The sequence below is a fragment of the Pseudopodoces humilis genome, chromosome 2 (assembly GCF_049639895.1).
Source record: "Pseudopodoces humilis isolate 2021_Gansu_Grassland_sample_001 chromosome 2, ASM4963989v1, whole genome shotgun sequence".
In the NCBI taxonomy this organism is placed as follows: domain Eukaryota; kingdom Metazoa; phylum Chordata; class Aves; order Passeriformes; family Paridae; genus Pseudopodoces; species Pseudopodoces humilis.
This window is the reverse complement of record NC_142201.1, coordinates 24,984,510-25,007,734: the sequence shown is the minus strand read 5'-3', so window position 1 is coordinate 25,007,734 and position 23,225 is coordinate 24,984,510. Positions and strand designations below refer to the sequence as shown.

The 23,225-nt window shown below is 37.7% G+C and overlaps 1 protein-coding gene across 1 annotated transcript in view; it reads left to right on the top strand.

Annotated features, from left to right (window-relative positions):
- Positions 1-22,587, top strand: part of TUBGCP3 (tubulin gamma complex component 3) — a 48,926-nt gene extending 26,339 nt beyond the window's left edge. The window contains exons 9-22 of the mRNA XM_005516595.3: positions 3,109-3,177; positions 6,811-6,943; positions 8,238-8,404; positions 9,770-9,880; positions 10,267-10,375; positions 14,208-14,397; positions 15,639-15,774; positions 16,577-16,645; positions 17,426-17,561; positions 18,458-18,546; positions 18,682-18,813; positions 19,206-19,346; positions 19,879-19,995; positions 21,474-22,587. Coding sequence (XP_005516652.1) covers positions 3,109-3,177; positions 6,811-6,943; positions 8,238-8,404; positions 9,770-9,880; positions 10,267-10,375; positions 14,208-14,397; positions 15,639-15,774; positions 16,577-16,645; positions 17,426-17,561; positions 18,458-18,546; positions 18,682-18,813; positions 19,206-19,346; positions 19,879-19,995; positions 21,474-21,632 — 1,758 coding nt within the window. The 3' untranslated portion in view covers positions 21,633-22,587. The remainder of the gene's footprint in view (positions 1-3,108; positions 3,178-6,810; positions 6,944-8,237; positions 8,405-9,769; positions 9,881-10,266; positions 10,376-14,207; positions 14,398-15,638; positions 15,775-16,576; positions 16,646-17,425; positions 17,562-18,457; positions 18,547-18,681; positions 18,814-19,205; positions 19,347-19,878; positions 19,996-21,473) is intronic.
- The last annotated feature ends 638 nt before the right edge of the window (positions 22,588-23,225 follow it).

Genomic DNA, 23,225 nt, shown 5'->3' with positions numbered 1-23,225 from the left:
AATCACCAATTCAGTTGTTAGCTACCTGTGCAGGAGACATTCTTGTCAGCTATTGTTGATGTTCATGTGTTAGTACTGCACTAGCTTACATAAAATGCAAGTAGTCCATTATCTTCTGCCCTTTCTTTTGAATACAGCATCAAAAGAATATTAATTTTTGTTTTTATAGGTTTCATCATCATGATTTATAGTCTACAGTAACTTCACTGCTGCTGTAATACCCAAAACCACATTTACTGCTAAGACATTCCTGTTTCCTCTCACTTGCTCCCTCTGTAAAACTGGATATTATCCCTTCTGAGTCGACAGAAATGTTATCCTTGCCTCTAGCCATAACATCCTACCTAATCTGCCAAGAAATTGAAGTGCTTCTCCCTTCAATCTAATTTTTCTTAAGAGGTCAGTAGAGACACTGTAGTGCTTCCTACTTTTCTAATGTTTTATTCTGTTCCATTCTGTCTCTTATTCTAGGTAACCCTTCTAGTTACATATAAATAACTATTTTTCTACTGATCCAATGCTGATTTCCATGTTTTATATGGTAGTGCTACTATGTATGCATTTTCTTTGGACTCTCCCCTTTGTATCTGGGTGAAGTTTTATTCTTTATCTAGCAGCTTTCTGCTTGTGCTTATTTTTACCATCTCTGGCTTTAATCTTCAAGTTTACAGAAAAGGGAGAACTTTAATTCTTCAGTGAATTTAAACGTGCAGTATCTTGGCTTCTGTATGCAGGTTTCAGATCCTGTGCAGAAGGCTGTGCTGTTAAGTTACCTGAATCTGCATAGCTCTAATGCCGCTAATTCTGCTTGAGGCAAGCACTTGTGTATATTTCTAGGACATAAACGTACAAATAAAAATTTATATTCAACTCTTGCTGTCAGTATCTGGGCACAGAGAGAATGCCTTCATGCTCTTCATAGCTTTTATAGCTGAGAATTTCAGGTGCTGCACTCTGTGCATTAAGGAATTCAGCACAATAGTGTATATTGTTATAAAACATCTTTTGCTTAATGTTCAGAAAGAATGATTGTGTAAACCCCTGCTTAAACCAGGTGTAGAATAAGATGTCTGTCACCTCTTCTATTATGATTCTGGTGACTGGTTTTACCATAGAAAATGTCCGGTATTGACATTAGAAGTAGAGATATAACAATATATTATACTTTATATTTTCCTACCTTTGCTGATTAATATCTAAGTTTTACTTTGTCCTCAGAAAATAAAAAGAATAATAGGCAGTTAAATATAATTTAGCCTGCACTTTGGCATTTTGCCCATTTAGATCCAGTTGAGCTAGTGGGCGTTTTAATTTTTTTCTCTTGAACAAGCATTCTGTTTCCTTCCTCAATTCTCTTTTGCAGCAGACCAAATCAGAATTCTAGGATAATGTCCAGTTTTCCTGTAACAGTTTGGGAAGCAAAAGTGTGTGGTTTGTGATGCAGGAATTGGTACTGGATGTAAATTTTAATTTGTAAAGCTTCTCTGAAGAATTGGTGACCAGATAGATTCTAAATCCTTTTGGCTACTAAATAATTAAAGTCAGTGATTACTGTTCTTCCTTTTTGAGCATAACAGTGCCTTTGATTGTTTTCTTGGAGGCTCTGCTCTGCCCTCTATCTTGGCAAGTGCCGCTTTAATAGGTTGAAAAATTTACTGGAGAAGCAAGTGAGAAGAAATGAAAAGTGGAGTTACACATAAGGGGATTTCTTTTTGCCCTTCAGTATCCTCTGGAATAAAATGAACGTCAAATTTCTTTGCCATTTACAACATTGAGTTGACGAAAGGAACCTCCTTTCCTTAAAAAAGGACACAATGGCAAGATTAATGACTTTTTTTTCCCTAGGCTTCTTAGCTGCTTAACAGGAAAGAAGATTTATTTTCTCCTTGTGCTTCTAGAAATTATTTCTGCCTTTTACATACTCTAGTGAATAAATATTTTACTTCAAGTTCTTGGGTTCTTTCTATGAAGTTTTCCTTATTTTTTGCAGATTCTTTTGACCGTAATTTTAATAGGCCTTAAAGGGAAAATCCTGGGAAATTTCCCATTTAAAAAAGAAAAAAATCCATCAAAATGGATATCAAATTCATTAGCTGAGAATTGATTAGAAAGTTCTGAAGAATTTGTGTGTATGCATGAGAGTATTCTCCCAAGAAACCAAACAAATAAAAAACCTTGGTCACTCTTTGTGGGGTTTTCAAGTCTTTTTCGCTTAGTCCCAAATTAATGAGCCATATTTTTAGTTCTGTTTTAAAAAATGTGCTGCAGGGATTTTTTTTAGTTTGTATGTTAAGACCATTACAAAAGCAAAGCAAGACATCCCCCAAACCCTAAACTGTGGAAAATATTTATCACTAAACAAGTATTATTTCAGGAATTGTTTTTAAAATTGATCTGGATTTTTAAACAACCTAAAGTAGCTGTGCTTAGAATTGTTTTACAGAGAAGAGTTTTTGCTTTAGTTCTGGCTTAAATTAACTTCTGCACATTCTACAGATTTCTGAAGACATACTTTGTGTTGTTCATTTCTTCCATGTCAAGTGATGAATCATATATAACTGTGAATTGATGAAAGGTCAATTATGTAGAGTGCTTAATCTGGCAGCATTTATTGGGAGCGTTTTTATAAGCATTGTGCTTTCTTGTTCATGTCATATAGTCTATACTGTAAATATAATGATAGCTGCCTACCTTCTGTGTTCTGTTGTTAGAGGCCTTACTTAAATTTAAATTCTACTTCAATGCATACTGTATCTTACATGATTATTAAAAAAAAAAAATCTTCAACTGGGTCATGTTTTAATTTGTACATCCCTATGCTAATTGTTAATGCCATTACTGAGATGGTGTATCTACTTGAAGAGTTACACTTGTCATAATTTAATCTGTTGATAGAGTTATGGTAGCAAGAAACACGGTCACTTGATAATGTGTATAAATTCTTGGAAAAGGTATATGCAGCTCTTAGGGAAGATTTCTCTAAGAATTGGCTTTTATGCTGAAACATCAGGAAGTTTCCAACTATGTTGGAAGTGTTGTTAAATCAGAAGGATTTCTCCTGATTGCTTTGCTTTTTTGTTTTTTTTTTTTTTTTTCTTTCTCTTACAGAGTTTTTGTGCAGCCTTACATCAGGAACTTAAAGAATACTACCGACTTCTGTCTGTTTTACATTCTCAGGTGAGTTAAGTGGTACGTATTCAACAATTATTTTATTCTATGTTATCTAAATATCTCCTAAAAAGATAATACCTGCCTATTCTGTTAGAATGTAAAGGATGTACAGCAGTTTCTGTTGACAGTGAGCACAATTCTCTGTACGTTTCTTACTCTTTAAATGTATGTACCCTTGAATATTTTTCTCTTAAGAATTCACTGGTATTTGATGTGTTACATAAGCAAGGAATACAATGGGTATTTCTAGGTCTCTGTCCCTGTTTTGCATCCTTTTTGTCAGTTTCATCTTGGATATCTTTATCATTCAAATCCCAAACAATGTCACATATCTTTGAGGGGGGAAAAAAGCAATCTCTATTTCCAGCAGTGCATGGTTCCACAGCTAGTAATAACAGTTCCAGATTTTTTTCTGTGTGGGGCAGTTCATACATTTTTATTGTCCCTTTGTTTTCTGAGAGTAAAGACATCTGTTCTGCAGATGTTTCAGTGTTATACAATTTTTCTGTAACATATAGACCAAATCAGTGCTGATAATCTTGCAGTTTTTCTACAAAAATTTGTAGATATGTGCATCTAGGTGCTGTCTCTAAAATAAAAATAAAATAAACATTATTTTCCTCCTTGCTTTTTTTTTTAAAAAAGGGGTTTTCAAGGGGTTCATTACTTGTAATGGTGAAAAATTTATTCTGAGAATTAACCTAAAGCTAAATTATACTGCCTTTTAAAATTCTATCTTCAATAAAATCTTTATAGTTTGTCATAGACTTTTGTTAATGTTTTCAAAGCATCTGTTCCTTTTAACTCATTTGCAATTCTTGAACGTTCTTTTGGAATGTCTGTTACATATACTTTTTGCTTATTTTTGGTGGCTGTTATCCAGTTATTCCTTTTGTAATTCTTGCTCTGTCCAAAATGTGTTTTCTCTCTTGGTTTGCTGAAGCTTTGATTTATTCTAACTTCTAAAACTTCATGATCATGAAAATGTTGATTTATTCTAACTTCTAAAACTTCTTGATGATGAAAACGTTTGACTACTTTGAAATGCAATTTTCAATACCTTTCCTGCTCCACCAAACCTTTCAAAAGAAGAGATAGGTAGGGTGGAAGGGAAAGCCTGTAAGGAGAAAAAAAAAGTTCTGTGGTTACTTATTTTCAAACTGCATTTGCCTTTGTGGTGGGTTGACCCTGGGCAGCAGCCAGGCACCCACCCAGCCTCTTACTCCCCCGTCTCTTGAGGAACGGCAAGAAAATAGGAGGAAGACAAAAAGACAAGTCAGTCAAGTTAGTGACAGTTTAGAAGGGAAAGCAAAAGCTGTGCGTGCAAGCAAAGCAAAGTAGGGAATTCATTCACTGCTTCCCATCAGCAGGCAGATGTCCAGCTGCTTGTAGCAAAGCAGGGCCTTGGGGCACTAAACACTTACTTGGGAAGACAGACTGCATCACCAGAAATGTTTCTTTTCCTTTCCCTGAGCTTTTTTTCCTTGAGAAAGCTTTTTGTCCTTTATAAGCTTGGAAATTATTTTCCAGGATTAGTTGCTATCCCAAGGAATGAAGAGAGTCTCACTGGTGTGTAGTTTTATGGCTTCTTCTTGAAGAGAGGAGTGACGTTTGCTTTCTCAGGGTTGTCAGAAACCTCTTCTAATTGCTGTTTGGAAAAAATAATGGAGAGTGGCATTGCAGTGACATTGGCCAGCTCCTTCCCTCAACACTTGTTGGTGCATCCCATCATGTCCCATAGACTTAACCATATCCCATTTTTTGGTGTACCCTAGCCTGAACCTTCTGAACTTGGTCTTCCTTGTCCCAGAGTTCCTATCTTGACATGTAGTATCCTCAGCAGAAAATCTCACTGAAATAGCAAGGAAATAAAGGCATTAAGAACCTCAGCATTTTCCATTTTTCCTGTCACCGTTCACCTAGCATCATTCAGTAGTTTGACACACGTTTTCCCAGTCTTACTTTTACTGCTGTTCTTCTTGTTGATCTTCATGTTCCTTGCCAGATTCATCTTCAGTGTTAGAGTCCATGAGTGCATTGAGTATGTTGATTAAATGCATTTTCATAGGGAGCAGTCAATACAGTGTCGGCAGTGCTTTGCTGCAGCAGCAGACTGGGGTTTCTGGGGAATCTAGATCTCCCAGCACTTAACTGTAGGGGTTCTCAGAGTCATGTTATGTTTGGATTTTCAGAAGCTCCTGGCAACATTCCTTCCCAAAGAGATGAAGAAAAGGAAAGAGGTCCAGCAGTGGAGGAGAGATTCTTCTGTGACTTGAAAGGTGGAAGGGCTTGAAGGTCACACTGCAGAATAGACAAAAAACCTGTACCTTTTAGCTTCTTGAAAACATGTAGAAAATTGACTTAAAATTGAGTGTATGTGGTATTCTTAGATTCAGGAGATCGTACAGGCTGCCAGCTTAGGAGTTGTTAACTGCAGTTCTAGAGAGCAGTACGGGCATAGAACAGCAAGAATCTTGTCAAAGGGTTCTATACTCTCTTGATAACTTTTTATTACGTCTTCAGAGCTTCCCCTGAGCATGTTTCTGCCCTTGAATGAGTAATCCTGAGCATACTGTCTACCATTCCATAAGCGTCTCTGGTCTTTTTCTTGCAGGTTGTTTTCACATTGTCAGCCCATTTAAAAATGCAGTTCCATGATGAAGATGTACCATGTCTTCCCTAAAGTCAAAGGGTGGCTCATGTATCTCTCTTATCATTGCTGATTTCCAAAAACACCAAAGAAAAATCCCAGACATGGACCCAGGAGCATTCGGAAGCAAATGAATTTAACTGGCTCCAAGGCTGAACTTAATGTGGATGACACTAGACTTAAATTTAACTAGTATGTTGCATTTGGCTAAAAAAATGTGCTAGATGGGAAAGCACAGAGTGGGTTGGTTGTCATATATCAGAAATAACTTATTTTCTAAGAGATTATCTCTTTGTACTGCTCCAGGAACTTTCTTCTATATTCTTAGGTTGTGTTCTTGTCCAGCTTATTCCATCTGTACTTGTATAAGATTTGCATTTGCACATTGGATGCAAATACTTAGCTTTTATTTTTCATGGTGTTGGAAGATTCACAGTAGTCACATTATGATAGTTTTCTTATTTTGGTGTTTTTCGTTCAATATAGCAATTCCTTAATCTCACTATAAGGTTAATTTAAGTTCTGATGGCTTCTGGAGGAAGACACTGAACAGAATTTGTCCCGTATTGAAGTAAAATAAGCTGCATGTGCAGTAATAAAAGGTTTACCTCCCTCACCCTGCCTTTCCTTTAGATGATTCTCTTTACTCTTTTTTTAGTATCTCTTGCTGTCTTCTGGGATCTCTTCTCTCTTTTCCTTTGCTCTTCTCTCTTTTCATGACTATTACATTGCTGTCTTTAATGTTCTTGGTCTTTGTGCTTTATGTCTACCTTATTGCACTTATGCTTGTCTCTGTTCTTTTACCTGTGCTCAAGTCTCTGTTTCCACTAAAAATTGACTCTTGGGTTTTGGCCCAGTGATTTGATGAAAGAATATATAACACTAGGTATTTCAAGTGTATTAGTAAAATCTGACAGAACCAACTTCAAAACCTGAGTTCTGCTTCAGTTTTGTTCTTTGACATGTCTTTCTGTTTCTAACTTGTTCAGTTACAACTGGAAGATGATCAGGGTGTGAATTTGGGACTTGAGAGCAGTTTAACACTTCGCCGTCTTCTAGTCTGGACATATGACCCCAAAATAAGGTTAAAGACCCTTGCAGCACTTGTTGATCACTGTCAAGGTCTGTTTAACATTAAATTAATATTTCTGGGGATGTTATATAACTTTGAATAGTTGTGTGTGCTAGAGGTGGGTATCAATAATACTAGTGCTTGTTTGGACTTTCTTGGTTTTTTTAGAAAATTCCAAGTAGGTAGTTTAGATTCTCCCTCATTTAGTTTAAACAAAGCATGACAAATTATAGTGCTGTGTTGATACATTCAGACTTCTTAATTTTTTAAAACTAGAATGTGCTCCAAAAATTCAATTTTAAGCATGTACTTTTCAGTTACTCAATCATCTTTCAGAGAATGGTACACTGAAAAAGCCCCACTAATATGTTATGAAGTGGTTGGCTTAGTTTCCTCACTATGTATGAATATTATGCAATTTCTCTGTATATGACGGCATAGAGGAGTCATTAGCAACTTGTCTTCAGATTCATGTGAAACAATAAAACTTTGCAAATCTGCAAATACCATGATTTTGTTGGCAATCCACAAGAAAATGCCGGGGAGAGTCATGTTGGAGTTTACCAGAACTTTGGCTAGTAGATGACTAAACTGACCAGTGACAGATGCTTCTCCCTGATGACACTTCAGATTTATGAGATTGTAGCCCTTTATAAAGAGCATCTTAGCAAAAAAAAAGCCTACAATACTTGTTTTGCCTTGATTATTGGAATTGGTATAATTTTTATTTTTTTTTTAATTGGGTTTTACTTTTAAGTCATTCATGAAAATTTTGAGTTCCATGGCCTCTGCCACAAGGAATTGGTTAGCTGTGAAGCATGGCAGCAAAAACAAATATTCAGTCTATCTTTAAACTTTTTTTTTTTTTGACAGCATCTTAATTTTCATTTGCAAGAAATTGAAGGAGATGTTACCTAATGGAGCTATGGGGGCAACTATAACAAAGAAACAGGAAAGCTGTGTTTGTGTGCATGTATGCACACAGAGTATCTGAGAGTGTCAAGTACAGGAGAGAAGGAAAACATTCTAAGACTCCTTTAATGCTTCTCTGGAAGCATAACATCAACCTCTGTGTGTGATCTTACGCCTTGAATATTGCATTCCTCTTAGCTACCATAAAGTAGACAGAGAGTTCTGCTTAATGCTTTAGTGAGATTGATAATTCATGCCTTAAAATCTAGGAATTCCCTGTTAGCAATAAAAAAGTCTACTTTTGGTGCATTTTAGAATTGCTATTTAGCAAGCTCAATGTGACACACAGGTAGCTAAAATTATTTAAATTTTAAATGGGGTGCATATGGTTTTCCTTCAAATGTTTCTGTTCCTCTCCCTTTCTTCTTACAGGGAGAAAAGGTGGTGAACTAGCCTCAGCAGTTCATGCCTATACTAAAACAGGAGATCCCTACATGAGATCTCTGGTTCAGCACATTCTTGGCCTAGTATCTCATCCTGTACTGAACTTCCTTTATCGCTGGATTTATGATGGAGAGCTGGAGGACACATACCATGAGGTAATGTATATGCTACAGTAAATACTTAATCTCTTTGCTTTGTGGTGTGATGATCTGGGAAGCTTAGAGGGGAAATTGAAAAGTAGAGTGTGATGAAAATATATAACATGATAAGAAATACATACAATAACAGCCTGAAATACCACTCTCTTCATGAATTCTTCATGATTTTGATATCTGCAGGTTGCAATGTGTTGTCTTGAACAAATCATAGGCTGGGTCTGGTTAGTAGAGCCAGAATGGTGTACTGAGAGCAGGTCTGTGTTTCTGAAGACAAAACAATTCCTCTGTATCTTTTCTTGCTTACTGTAACAACAATAATGTATGCAGAGTTCTTTGTAACTGTTCATTTGGAATGAAGCTCCAAGTATCTTTGTCTGCCTGCGTACTGTTATCCTTGATAAGTAAGTTCAGTCTGTCAGACTGGGTAGAAGAGGTTTATGGTTCCAGAATAGAAACTCTGCAAAGTTACTTGTTGTGACTTCCGTAACATCAATTACAAACAGTAATTGTCCTTTATCATCTTGGAAATATATTTTATGCTTTTTTAAATTCTCTCAACACTTTATCTCCAATCAGTAGTATTTTTTTAAAGTGATTAGATTTTTTTTAAATTTTTTTTTTTTTTTTGCTCCAAGAAGCCAAAGAATCATGTTTTAAAATCAGTTGAGTGCTTCTGAGACAAATCTGAATACTTTTACTGCAGAATCAAATATGCTATTTTCTTGCAATGTCCTTGTTTTGGTCAAAATTTGAATGACAGTAACAGCTGAACTTTAAGGTCAGAATTGTGTAAAATGTCTAGGAATCTTATTTAGAAGTGTAAAATAGACTCTTTTTTTCCCAGCTACTCCCCAGATAGGACGTTTTGTCTTTTTTGGATTTTATGTAGTTCATTAGCTCTAACCTCTGTATGTGCACTGGAAGAGTGTTCATAATATTGAAAATTATTGTTGGATGTGTTGTACTGAAAGCTATAATTTTCATATGATAGACAGTTTTGAACAAAGACAACTGGCCATTCTTGGAGAAAATGGTATTTGGAGGCAGTGAAAAAAGTTTGTGTCCAGAAAATAGGTATATTGTTTGACAGGATGAGGACATAATCCATCCAAACTTCAGCAAAATGAATAAAGTAGTTTTAGTTGTTTACAAATGAGGGGATTCTCTTGTGTGGAGCTGATTGACTGTAGCATTTGATAACTGTATCAGTTACAAAATTTGGGTTTTTTGTTTCCTTGTGGGTTCTTTTTTTCCCTCTGCATCTATTAAAATAGGAGGAATAAAGGAAACTATAGCTTAGCGGAAACTATCACTTAGAGTTTACGTTAATCTTTCTCTTTTAATACTTATTTCAATCTTCAGTTTTTTGTAGCTTCAGATCCTACAGTTAAAACTGATCGTTTGTGGCATGACAAATACACTTTGAGGAAGTCAATGATCCCATCTTTTATTACAATGGAGCAATCAAAAAAGGTATGAATCTAAAAGTTCATCTTCTGATAATTTATTTGCCCTGTGCTGCTGCTTAGATTTGGGAAAACGGAGGCTAAATTTAACAAAAAATAATCATCTCAGGAATTATAGAATTGTTTGCTGAGGAAGGCTACAGGACTGTTTCTCCTTTCCATTCCCTAACTGTTAAACTTTGAGGGGATCTCAAGTAGGAGGAAAAGTTTATTTTTAAAACCCTTTCATATTAGCATTGCTATTCTGGTTTACTGTGGTTGAGATTGTAAAAATAAAAGCACAGAAAGATGACAAAATATCTTGTCCTGGTGGTTGTGGATGGCTTCTTTGTTTGGTATTCTATTTTTTTTTCTTTAAGCAAATAAATTCTTAAAAATTCCTTTTTTCTTCAGGTCCTATTAATAGGAAAATCCATAAACTTCTTGCATCAAGTTTGTCATGATCAAACTCCATCCACAAAGATGATTGCTGTTGCAAAATCTGCAGAGTCTTCAAAAGATGGTACAGTATTATTATTATTCTCTCCCCATTGAAATGACCTCCCTTACTATATGTTGTTTACACTGTAAACTGACTTCATGGATGGAAAGGAGTACAAAAATCCCATCTGCCCTACAATATAGATAGTTTAATGGATACTTGTTTTTTCAAAATATGTATGTTGATGCATGTGTATAATTTTCTTAATTTAATAAGTTTTTTGGATGATCGTTAATGTACTGAATTTGTGAATGAAACCATTCAAAAAACAGTCTGCCTTCAGCTGCCTCAGCTGGGGTAGGAACAGGGATATTCTTGAGTGCTGCAATAAAAATTTAGTATGTTTGTCTTCTCATCAAATATACTCCATCATACAATTCCGTAATACTGAGTTAATTTTGTGGCTGAAAAATAAAAATACTCAGTTGTAAATAAGAGAATAAGCAGTAAGAACAGAAGCCTATCTTGTGTATATTGGCACTATTGGTGTATAGTGCCTTTCTGTGAATGCACTATACCAATATGTCAAAAATAAGTATGTGGAAGGTTACTAAAATTCTTTTTGAAGATTACTTAAAATTGGGATTGCCAGCTGGTGAACTTGGAACCAAAACTTAACTATTAGAATTCCTTCACGTTATTTTGTTTTATTCAGAATAGATCTCAGTTTTAATGAATGAGAACTTATATATTATTTTTGGGTTTTTTTTGGTGGCATATTTGTTGCAATGAAATCAACATTATGATGAATGATAGCAAATAGTAAACATCTAAACTGAGGAGACTTTGTCCAAATACTAAGCAAAGAACGTGTAGGACGCTGCTACATCTCAGAGAAAGGACAGATTGTTGCCTTGTGGTGCAAATGGTTTTTGCTACTGTAACTTCTTTTGATAACTTGTTTAATATACCGAAGATAGTCAACTGCTGAGATATAGCTCACTGGGATAAGTTTTCTGATGCTTATCATCTAAGTATTTTTCTGTCAAATTCTTGTTTCCAAAGAACATACTTCTTAACACTTTATAACATAATATTACTTACATATAATGTTAAAGCTTGTATATGTGGGGTTGTTTGGTTTGCATTTGTTGGGGGTTTTTTTCACCTCCAGATAACCTTGAATTAGTTTTAGTATTAACTCTTCAGTGTGGACTTTTGGCATGAGTACCTCTATGCAAAATGTTCTAGTAATAAAAGCCCATTCATATCTGGAAGAATATGTCTTCTAATAATGTGATTTTTGTACCATGTTCAGTGCTTGCTTAGTCAGAGATAAGCCTGAAGTGCAGAAAGGGATCAGGGTTAAGTGAATAAGGGCTGTATTTGAACAATCATCTTGCCAGCTACTCCTGGAAAAAAGGAAAAAAACCATTCTTTGGCTGCACTACTTTCACCACTTTATACAGCATTTATGGCCATGCTTTTCCAATATTTCTTTAAATTTGCGCCTGTTTCTTTCTTTGTCCTTGATTGAATGGAAGATCTGCACAGGTTTCCTATTATGTAGGGCATGAGAGCTACAAAGCACCTACATTATCTTAAGTGCTGAGAATAACTGTTTGAGACAGAAGTGTAGTTTTAGAAATATGTTACTCTATCTGCAGTGTGCTGAAGGTGTGCTGAGCTTACAGTTGGCAGCCTAAATACCTCATGGTATTGTGTTACTTTAATTCTGCATGAAACTGCATTTGTGTTTAGGGCATTTTACCCATTTAATCCTGAAAGAATATTCTGTGTCATGAATGTTGGAAGTGCTTCCTTTTGTGCTTGTTTATGCCATCTAACAATATCCTGCAAGTCCCTTTAGATAATTACTTACTATTAAGATCATGGAAAGCTAGGATACCAGCCTGAGTTCTGGATGCTATTTTTGATTTTAAATCTAAATGTTTCATGGATTTGGCTGTATTATTTATTTCTTTAATTTGTTTGGGAACCTTAACTATCATGTTTCCCCAGTTTCCTTTTGATGCTGAAGTAATCATGGTGTGGAAAAGTGTCTGAACATGTATTAAAGCAAGAAGTCTGATATAACTGTGTTGAAGTTGGTCATCTTGCCTGGCAGAGAATTGTAGCACTGGGGAAAGAGGAACAGTAAAAAAGGCCAATAAAGTGGCCTCAGCTCCAACATGTAGCTGCTGTCTGTAGTTTGGGGACTTCTGGACCAGGAATGACACTGTATTCAGCTGTAGCTATTAGCTATTTATCTATTCAGTAGCAGCTCATGGACCTGCCTGTCAGTGCTTTTAGTCTGATCCTTTCTTTATCTGTTTCTGGCTTTTCAGTGTTCTGAGATAATTTTGCACAGTTTTCAGAACTTGTGTCTGGACCTGGTGTTGATGTGAAAAACCTTTTTAGCAGTTCTGCATGTCAGACAGGAATGCTGTGTTTTGCCTGTGCTGGGGGCTGTGTGTGTATGCAGAGGTGGTGCATTATAGCTACATATGTAAAATTGACTTTTCAGTCTGAGGTGAAGGGCTGTGGCCCGGTCACTTCCTTCAAGGCAAGAGGATCAGTACTAAGGAGAGGGGAAAGGCTGTTTTTTCTGCTTGAGATAGTAAGAAGTTGAGACTGATCTGAGCTCAGAGCTACTGCTTAAACATGCTCACCCCTGTGTGAGTGGAGACTGGACCAGCATGCCTGATACAGTGGGCTGGCCATAGACAAGCCAGGGAGTTGCCTGCTGGCTTTGCTTGTGCCTTGAGCCAGTGCTAGGCCCAGCCTCTGTGTCCAGGGGCTGAAGAGATTAGCTAGTGACTCCTTGCGGATTGGCTTGTTCCCTCTCTTGTTTTGCCTGTAAGGCTCACAGCATCTTGAGGAAACACACTTGCACTCACTGCAGGCTGTATTAATTCTCGTATCCCTAAGGCTGATGTGTGTTACTTGAATAAGTAGTATTTCTCTAGTCTAGGGATTTTAAACACAGCAATGTATTATAAAATTGTAATCTCTTCGACTTCTCTTGCACTTTTTGTGTTCTATGGAGAGTTTCACTGGTTACTGAATGATAGTTTGGAAACCTCCAGGAATGTCAGTGAACCAGACATTTAGGCTTCCCTTCTTAAAGAGTGATTTCTTTGTTAGAGCCACTGCTTATTTCTTCAGGTCATAAGCATTTTATTAATTGAGCAGTTAAAGTGGGAATACATCCTTTAATGCTGAAGGGAGGTCTGAATCTTATGATAGTTGGCAGTCCAGTATTTGGAGTATTGCTCCATGTTGCCTGAAGAGGCTGCAGTTCTTCCTATCTCATAAGTTTTACTGGAGTCCCTTTCTTGATGAGCATGTCGTTGTAGAAAACAGTGAAATAAGCTTCCTACTACTTTCTACTGCTGCCTAGTTTCCGTCTCCAAATTCCCATACATGAAAGATGGATAGAAAAAGCAGGTTGGTAGCTGTCCCCTAGGTAACTTAAGCATATTCCCTTTTTTCTCATTGTCTTATCTATGGAAACTCTCTTCTGTTGAGTGTTTTAACATTCTGATTCTTTGATTTATTTTCCCCTGCACCCTTAGAAGTGCCTTCTGATTGGATTCTGCCCAACAAAGGTTTTTCCTAATTCTGCACTTTTGGATCTCCATAACTTATTTGATTTGTAAACTGTAGTATTTCAGCAAGCTTAAAAATCTCCAACTTTTTATGTGAAAATGAAATAACATGAGCTTCTACTGGAAAGTACAATCTGGGCACAGATTAAAAGTAATATTATTGAAGTTTAGGCTGCTTTAGACTTGCTTTTGCTTTGGCTATGGCAAGTGTGTTTTTTCTGTTTGTGTGTTTCAACTCCAAAGCTTGTTTGTCTCAGTTTTTGAAAACTACTAATTTAATTTCAATTTTTATTTTCTTTTAGCTGCTGATTTGTTCACAGATCTGGAAAACGCATTTCAAGAGAAAATTGATGCAGCTTATTTTGAAACCAGCAAATACCTGCTGGATGTTCTGAATAAGAAGTACAATTTGCTGGAGCACATGCAGGCCATGAGACGCTACTTGTTACTTGGTCAAGGAGACTTTATCAGGCATTTAATGGATTTGCTCAAGTAAGACGATAGGAATTTCTGATGATTTTGTGCATGTCAGCACAGAAACTGTTTTGCTTCTTGAAGAGGACCCTCTAAGTACCTAGCTCAATTAAATGTTGGAGTAATAACTTTAAAATTCTATTTGGGGCTTAGTTTCTCTGACCCCGAGGCTTAAAATTTGTTCTTTCTTTTTGATAAGAAGTACATACAGTACCATTTGACAAAGTCTTGAGAAATTGAACTAATACACATATCTTTATGTTGGACCTGTGACAGCCTCAAGGATGTTGGCACTTCTCTTGGTCCTGTCAGCAAGTTTAAGCAGAATCATTCTGCCCTTGATGCCACTGATTAGCTCAGTTGGAATTATTAGGCTTCCCTATATTTCAGAGGTGTTTGGTCCAAAACATTGTGTCAAAACCCTTCAGTGTAATTTTAAAACCTCACCAGCTTCTGTTTCAAGCACTCGGGTACACCCACAACTACTGATTCCAGTTCTTAAAGAGTATTTGCAAACTCACTTTTATATGCTGGTGCTACTGATGAAGCTTTTTCAAACAGAAGCATTGGCTTGCAAAGCTTTCCTTCGATCTAGAAGGTAGGCTTTGTAATAAAACTTTCGTTAACTCGTTTGTAAATTAAAATCAACGTGTACATGACCACGCTTTTTAATGTGAAGCAGAATGAGGTTGGCTTGTAGAGTCAGTATTACATTTGAGGGAAGAGTGAGAGGCTTCCCAGTACTGATCCTGAGGGAGAGAGAAGTAGTACAAGAGTTGTATGTTACAACTCTCTGGAAAGGTGAAGTTACGTAGAGGTGGGTGGGTTTCTGTGTTCCTGCCAGCACTTCTGAGCCTGTGAGATGGCTATCAGTAACTTTCTCAAAACTGAACTGAAATTATTGGTTTGATGTGCTAACGATGTAATCCACCTCATTTAAGATATGAATGCAACTCAGATTACAGGCTAGCTAAACTAGCAATCCTGCCTGGTAACTTCAAATTACTGGCATTAAATAAGGATTAAGTTACTCCTTATGCTAATATTCATGAGTGTAGCTGCATGTGAATAGACATATTCTGCTCATACTCTGTGCAAATGTTTTGCTCACTGATTTTCTTCATTATTAAGTCTGAAAGAGTAATACGGGAAGTTCTGAATGTTGGTTAGAAAAGGGTTTTGCTGTGTGCTGCAGTTATGACTGAATTGCTGCTGCAGAGTATTTCAGTAATGTGCTATGACTGTTTCATAACCATCAGGCCAGAGCTCGCACGACCAGCTACAACCTTATATCAGCATAATCTCACCGGAATCCTGGAAACGGCAGTGAGGGCCACAAATGCCCAGTTCGATAATCCTGAGATTCTCAAGCGATTGGATGTTCGACTTCTGGAGGTCCGTTGCATCATGGTGACTCTGACCTGAAACGTACTTTTGTTTGTGTGTATACACACAGACATCTATATGAAACAAGATCTTTGTATGTGAATAGATATCCTCCCTTCTTTTCCACTGAAGTTTACTTTGAGTAATATAAAGGTCATTTAATAAGTTATCTTCTTTTCGCTTTCCCTGTCTGTTTTCTATTTGTATTTCAAGATGTGGGTTTACAGCCATTGACAATACAAGGTTGAGTATTTGGGGCCTAACAGAAATTGATGCTGGTGGCCCTGATTTGAGGTTCTCCAAAGAGCTCTTAATGCTGTTGCTCTTACAAGAATTGGGGCAGGAAGGGGCAGGTTGGGGTGTGTGCTTCCTTCTTACTTCTAGTTAAAAAAGAGAAGCAATGAAAGCCCATTTCAAGCAAGAAGCCTGTGTTAAGAAACTTGAGTTAATTTGAAAGCTTCAGTCTCTCAGGTAAGACTTCAGTGATGAGCTATAGCATCTGAAATTAGTCTACTTCAGATGCCAAAGAAATTTTTCCTTACGGTAATTTTCCTTTACTAGGTTCAGTGGAGAAACACTGATGTTGCAACCATCAGTATTTTTGTGAGATCAGTCTCACCCTTTTATCAGAGTGTTTGATCAATTTTTGCTTAATCTGCTACTTTCAACAAGAAACTCCTGTATCTCTTGTTGATGTGGATGCTTGTTTGCTCATAGGCCTTTCCGAATAAAAGAGTAAGCAAATAATGCTTTTCTTCAGCTTTAATAGGCTCTGATTATACTCTGACGGTAGCATATCTTTTTAATACAGGTATCTCCTGGGGACACTGGATGGGATGTCTTCAGCTTGGACTATCATGTTGATGGGCCAATAGCAACGGTAATGTCATACACTACTGGCTCTGTGTGTTTTGAGTGCTGAATTAAATTGCAAAGTGTTTTTTCTTTAATTGAAGTAACCTTTTTTTGCTCTGGAGCATGAAATCAGAGATTTTTTTTTTTTTTTTTGCCTCTAGGATATACCCACTGTATCAACAGTTGAGTAAAAATCTCAATTCTTACCAGTTAACTGTGAGTGCAGAAAAGCTACATTTAAAACAATCATTACTGAAAATCAGTAATTCATTTGTACCAGCACAGTCTTTAGCAAGTACTTAATAAATTGAGTACTCCTATTCTTCAATAATTGCTAGTCTGTAGATGCTGATTTGGGAAAATTTGCAGGGAACTGAAGAATGTATTCGTGGAGAACTTATGCTGTCTAAATGGCATTCACTAGGTAGTTGCACTGTTTATCAGAATGTATTTATTCTCTATAAAGAACTTGTAAAGAACTTCCTTTTTAAGCAGGACAAACTGAGTCTGACCAGCAGAAGGAATTTTCATTTTAAGCTTTAAAAGAGGCTTAGGCTTTGTTCTGTTCACCCCTTCTTACACTTCTAGCAGTTCCCTCTGTCTATTTGAATGCTAGGTAACTGTTCAGCCCTCAAGGGAGGATCTTTCCAAAAACTCTGGCATTTCCAGGAAACTTTTTGGTTTTTTTACAATATTTACCAATAAGCTGCATGGCTCGGATAAGATGGACTGTGAAGAGGTTCTTGGTACTTTAGGATATATGGTGTGGCTATTAATTTGTACTGAAACTTTCTTTATTTTGTAGGTATTTACACGTGAGTGCATGAGCCACTATCTAAGAGTATTTAATTTCCTTTGGAGAGCAAAGAGAATGGAGTATATTCTTACTGATATATGGAAAGGACACATGTGCAATGCAAAGCTTCTGAAAAGTATGCCAGGTGAGAGGAGTCCAGATGGGTGACACGCTTGTAAAATGGATATAGATGAACTGAGTCTTGTTTTAAACTGTGTGTTAAGAGGGAGAAGAGTGTCTGATGAGTGATGTGCAGATTAATTTTGTAATTTTGTGCTCCTCTTGCCTGGCTGTTTAATGGTAGATGGTGGTGATGATGATGAAGGTAAAACAAGAATTGTAAATGGAATTTTCTTATCTATTGTTTTACTTAATCCTTGGTTCCTGTCTTGAAAAGTTACACTAACATTAGTATATTTATGCTGGCCCAGTTGTGAGAATGTAACTTCCATCCTTTGTACTCATCTTCCTGGATGTCTTATTTGTACCCCATGTCTCCCTATTTCTTATGCTGTCTGTTAACTGTTAAGCCTCATACATGCACAGTTCTGAATTTACTACTTTTACCTTCACTTATTCCCTCTGCTTTTGTTTAGCTAAGAACAGAAGAGGCTAAGAAGAGAAAGATGTTTGAGAAGAAATAGGAAAGCTCTGAAATGTAGTGCCTCTGGTGTATGTTTCATGGACTGGGACTTTTTGATCCTATTTCTCAGCTAGAGAATTTAGCCATATTTATGAGCATCTGTACTGGCTCATTCTTGATTTTTTTTTTTATCTGCTTTACTTTCAGTAAAAAATAACTATTGAGAGTTACGCTTCTTAATGGCATAGTAATACTTAAAAATTTTATTGTTTTATAATTAAGAACTTTTGGTGGGTGGGAGAGGACACCTGGCCTCAGAAGGTCACTGCTGCTACCATCTAAGATTAGTGGCTGTGTTATGAAGTATTCAGTTTGGTAAAAACAATTTATCAAGCTGATTTGTTGGTTGTGCTTGTCCTTGCAGTCTTTAACATGACATCTCTTTGGATTTTTTACAGAGCTTTCTGGGGTGCTGCATCAGTGTCACATTCTGGCATCAGAAATGGTCCATTTCATTCATCAAATGCAGTATTATATTACATTTGAGGTATACTCTACCCACCTAATTAATTACTTTTAAAATGAAGCACTTGTAAAATTCTGTATGTGTTGCGTGTCTTAAATTTCATAGAGCTTGTCATCTCACAAATTGAAATAGCCCAATCCTGTATCATTGCTCCAGGTGCTTGAATGTTCATGGGATGAACTCTGGAACAAAGTCCAACAAGCACAGGACTTGGATCACATCATTGCAGCTCATGAAGTTTTTCTGGACACAATCATAGCTAGGTGCTTGCTCGATAGTGATTCCAGGGTAAGTCTTCTCCTTTGCATGAAATTGTAACTTAATGATCTTGGCATATATGTCAGGAAGGACCTTTAACGTTGTAGGAGCTAAAGGAAAAAGTAATTTTTATTCCTCTGATATAAGATTTTATAATGCTAGGTTCTGTACTGACTGCCCAGACATAGTGAGAAATGTTGAATAAAACTTGTGTATTCCAGTTGTTTTTCATCCTAAAAAGCTGTATGATCATGGAACAACTGACTTAGGGCTTTGCAGAACAGTCTCTCCAGCTGTGTACAAAAGATTTTTTTTTTTAGTTTTCTTTTCTTTTACTTTTTTCTTTTCTCCTTTTCTGGAGAAGGGTGGTAACTTTAAACTCTTGGGCTGTACAGCTGTTTACCTGTTTTGTTTCCTAACAGGTACTTCTCAACCAGCTTCGAGCAGTTTTTGACCAGATCATTGAACTCCAGAATGCCCAAGATGCAATGTACAGAGCTGCTCTGGAGGAGCTGCAGCTGAGGTTGCAATTTGAAGAGAGAAAAAAACAGCGTGAGCTTGAGGTATGATAAGGATATTTCTAGAATGTGAAATGAATTTTGATATATGGAGGATTTTAGATACCATGTAGAAGTACAGTAAAAATGAAAAATGTAGTTGGGACAGATGTAAAAGTCATCAGCAGTTGCTAGTGACTTCAAGCAAAACTGCTGAGTGGAGTTTTTCATTTCTGTCTTGCCTAAAATCTGAGTTGATTTTTCTAGTGGACATTGGAGGATGAGAAATGTAGGGTTCTTAGATGAAGTAAATGGGAACCCTTTTGCAAAAAATGCCATTGCTCCATGTCTGCCTCCCTGCTGTGAGACTGACATGCAGTGTTGGTGTGAGACTTGCCTTGCTAATAAACCTCTTATTTCTTTCATGTGCTGTACAGCCACCAAGATGGGGGTCTAATAGTTTCTATATTGGACGCTCTGTGTTTGTCTTTCTATGGCAATGATTGTTTTTTATAAACTTGATGTAGCTGGGCAGAAGGTGGCCCAGTTAGTAACTTAAATCATGTGATGCTTCACAACTTGTTTGGTTTCTATGTAGGGCAAGTGGGGTGTAACTGCATCAGAAGAGGAAGAAGAGAACAAGAGGATGAAAGAATTTCAAGACTCAATACCTAAAATGTGCTCACAGCTGCGAATACTCACTCACTTTTACCAGGTGACTCTTAAATTATATTTATCTAAAATACACTGAGCTTTGTGTAGAAATTAATTTAAATATTGAGTAGGTGCAACTCCTGTATTCATGTGTGTGCAGTTTGTGGAACTAGGTCTTTGTTTTTCCCTTCTGTACTTACAAGCCTGTGTTCACTCTTCCTTAGTAGTCAAAGATTTTATTATCATTTATGCTTCCCTGACAAAGGAGAAGAGTAATTTCATGGAAATTGTCTTTTTCCTCCAGTAGCAAAAGTAATGGCTATCTTTTGGTGTAGTCTGAGGGGGGAAAAAATAGAGTTCCTTCTGCATTCCATTTTTTCCTCACAGTCTTTGCAAGTCATTGCTATTAAAGACTGCAGAAAGTTTCTTAAGAAGGGCCTAACACTTAATTTTAAGCTCACTGGAGTGGGCAGTGGATAAGATGTTTGGGGGAACATGTGCAGGCTATCTTCTTTAAGTAATTTATTCTTTGTCTTTATTTGTTGCATCTGATGCTAAAGCTACCATTCCCCAGAACAATGACCCTAAGTCTTTAAGTGTAGATTGTAAATAAATACATGCTTTATGTGCTCTACAAGATTGCAACAAGCTGGCAATGTTGGTTTTGCCTACTGTATTTGGACTGTATTCATGCTAAGCCCCGCTGCGGATTTTCCACACAGGATTTCCCTGGCCTGCTCTGGTTGTCTTCGGAAGTAATGGAGTACTCTAGTTATGGGCATGTTCATGTTAATGTTTACTGGAGATTAGGAATGATCTCTTCAAGTGAGTCTTCCCGTCCTCCCAAAGCCCTCTGCTTTCCTGTGTCCTGCGAGGCTCCTGCAGGGGCGTGACTAGAGCCGAATGGGAAGATGGGAAGCAGAAGTGTGCCTCCCACATGCCAAGTGCAAATCCCCCCTCAAATTTGTCCAAATGCACAGTCTAGTTTGGTCTGTAGCACTGACTGCCCTCCTGGGTCTGCTTTGCTGTTCTGGGCTGCTACATGTACTATACAACCCACATCAAATGGGTATGTTTGAAGCAAGCAGTGCTCTAATGCTGGCCTGGATGGCATTGCACCTGCAACACGGACTCAAGGTGAGGTCTCCTGTTGGCACAGGTTGGATCCTGAATGCTCTCCCAAGGCAGTGGCACACAGAGGCAACTGCTCTGCAGCCTGGGAGCCTTCAGACAGATGGAATGTGCCAGCAGGGCACAGGGAGTGGGGAGCACGCTTTAGAAGACCAAGCTGTTTTGTGCTGGAGTCTCTGGCCTGCATGGCAGATCCTTAAAAAATAAAAATGGAGCTCTGGGTTTTTGCAGAAAGAATGAATCCAGCACAACTGATTTGTTAACAGTTGGATATGAACCACTGTGCTTGCCTTTTCCCAGATTCTCTCTGCCAGTTTACCAGGTCTGTGCACCACCTGATATTCCTGTGCAAAAAACACACCAGGGATGTTTTCTTAGCTGTCTCTTGGGTTTTTCCTTCCCCTTCAGGGAATCGTCCAGCAGTTCTTGGTCCTGCTGACAACCAGTTCTGACGAGAGCCTTCGGTTCCTGAGCTTTAGGCTGGACTTCAACGAGCACTACAAGGCCAGAGAGCCGCGGCTGCGAGTGTCGCTGGGCACGCGGGGCAGACGCAGCTCTCACGTGTGACAGGGCTGCCGAGGGGCAGCTGCTGGGCACCCGCAGGGAGTGGGACCCCTGCCTGGACACCGCCATCAGCGGTGACACCGTGCAGCCAGACTGTGAGCACCGTCTCCATTGCTGCAGGCAACATGTTCCCAGTCAGTGATTGTGTGGCACTGGATAGCAGAAAGCAAAAAAAGCAGGGTTTTTTACACTGATGTTTCTAGAATTACCGGACTGTATGGGCTGACTGAACCTCATCCAATCAACTTGTTAAATCATCCTTTTTTCAAATTTTCATCCTATTTTCAAATAAAACGCCGGTTTTATTTGAAGCTTTCTGAGCTTTTTCCACTGTAACTTATATCTGTGTCAAAGAAATCACATGTTCTTTTGTTTATGGAAAGCACCATTTCCTTTTTTAAAAAGAAAAGAAGGTTATTTTTTCTATATGTACTTGTTCTATTTGAAGAGAGCTTTTGTTAAAGCCAACAGATCAGGACCCAGACCTATTGTCCTTGTTAAGAAGCTATACAGCATTTCATTATGCTGATTTTCAGTGTTGTGATGTGTTTGACTGTGTGAGAAACTTTGTATCAGGAGACATAAAGTTATATTTAATTTTTTTGTTGTTTTCAAAGTTTAAAACCTGGAATACAAATTTAGTGGGGAAATTCTATGGGTACTGTACAGGAGCAAACAATAAAAGCAGAGTCAGTAGTGTATCTGTTGCACGTAAGATCTGAAAATGAGGTTAAAACCCTCAGTACTGAAGGAAGGTGTTGATTAAGCTTGAATACTTACTGTTCAAAATCAGATATGTAGAAACAAACTGACTTGGCTAATGTTGACTTAATTTTCTTCTCTTTCCTATTTTTTTCATTGTAAATATTTATATATTGCTGTCCAGATGTTGGAGAGAGGAGGATTCTTCTTTTGCAAAGTTGTCATTATATCAGGTCATTTATTATGTTCCACAAGTGCGAGCTTAGAAAAATAAAAACAATTATCTTTCACACAAGTGTGTTGCTTTTTGTAATTGAAAGTTTCTGATTGTTTCACAGGTTAAGAAAGGAGAAGCTTCCAGTTAGAAGCATATTGATTTATAGAATCCTTCCCATTGCAGGATTTTGGTACTAGTCTTATCTGCAGTGAGAGTTGTGTGCAGTTCATTAATTAACAATTACCCTCAGATCAACCAAGTCTGTGGCTTTTTTGCCTTTTGCTCTTACTCTGCTTGCACTCTTGGGAGTCAGAGGCACCTGCCAGGCCTTGCAGGTAAGGCTGCTGTGGGTTATTATGGCAGTGAGCTCTGATGGGGACCATGAGCTGACTTCCAGCCCTGGACTAACTGGTTTGCTCTCTGGACACCAGGATTCCTGTTGTGCAGGCCTTGGAATCCTTGCTTTTGTTAAAACATGTCAAGCTTTTCACCCTGTGCCCTGCTGGTGCAGATGCTGTCACTGGGTGGAGCATGCAGGCAGCATTTCAGCTGTGATTATTGTGCAAGGATGGAGTCTGTGAGCCAAGGGAAAGCTGAAGGATGCTGAGCTTGGCATCATAGGGTCATGGATCATTGACAGGCAGGAGTAACTCAATTTTTGCCAGTTTGGTGGGAGC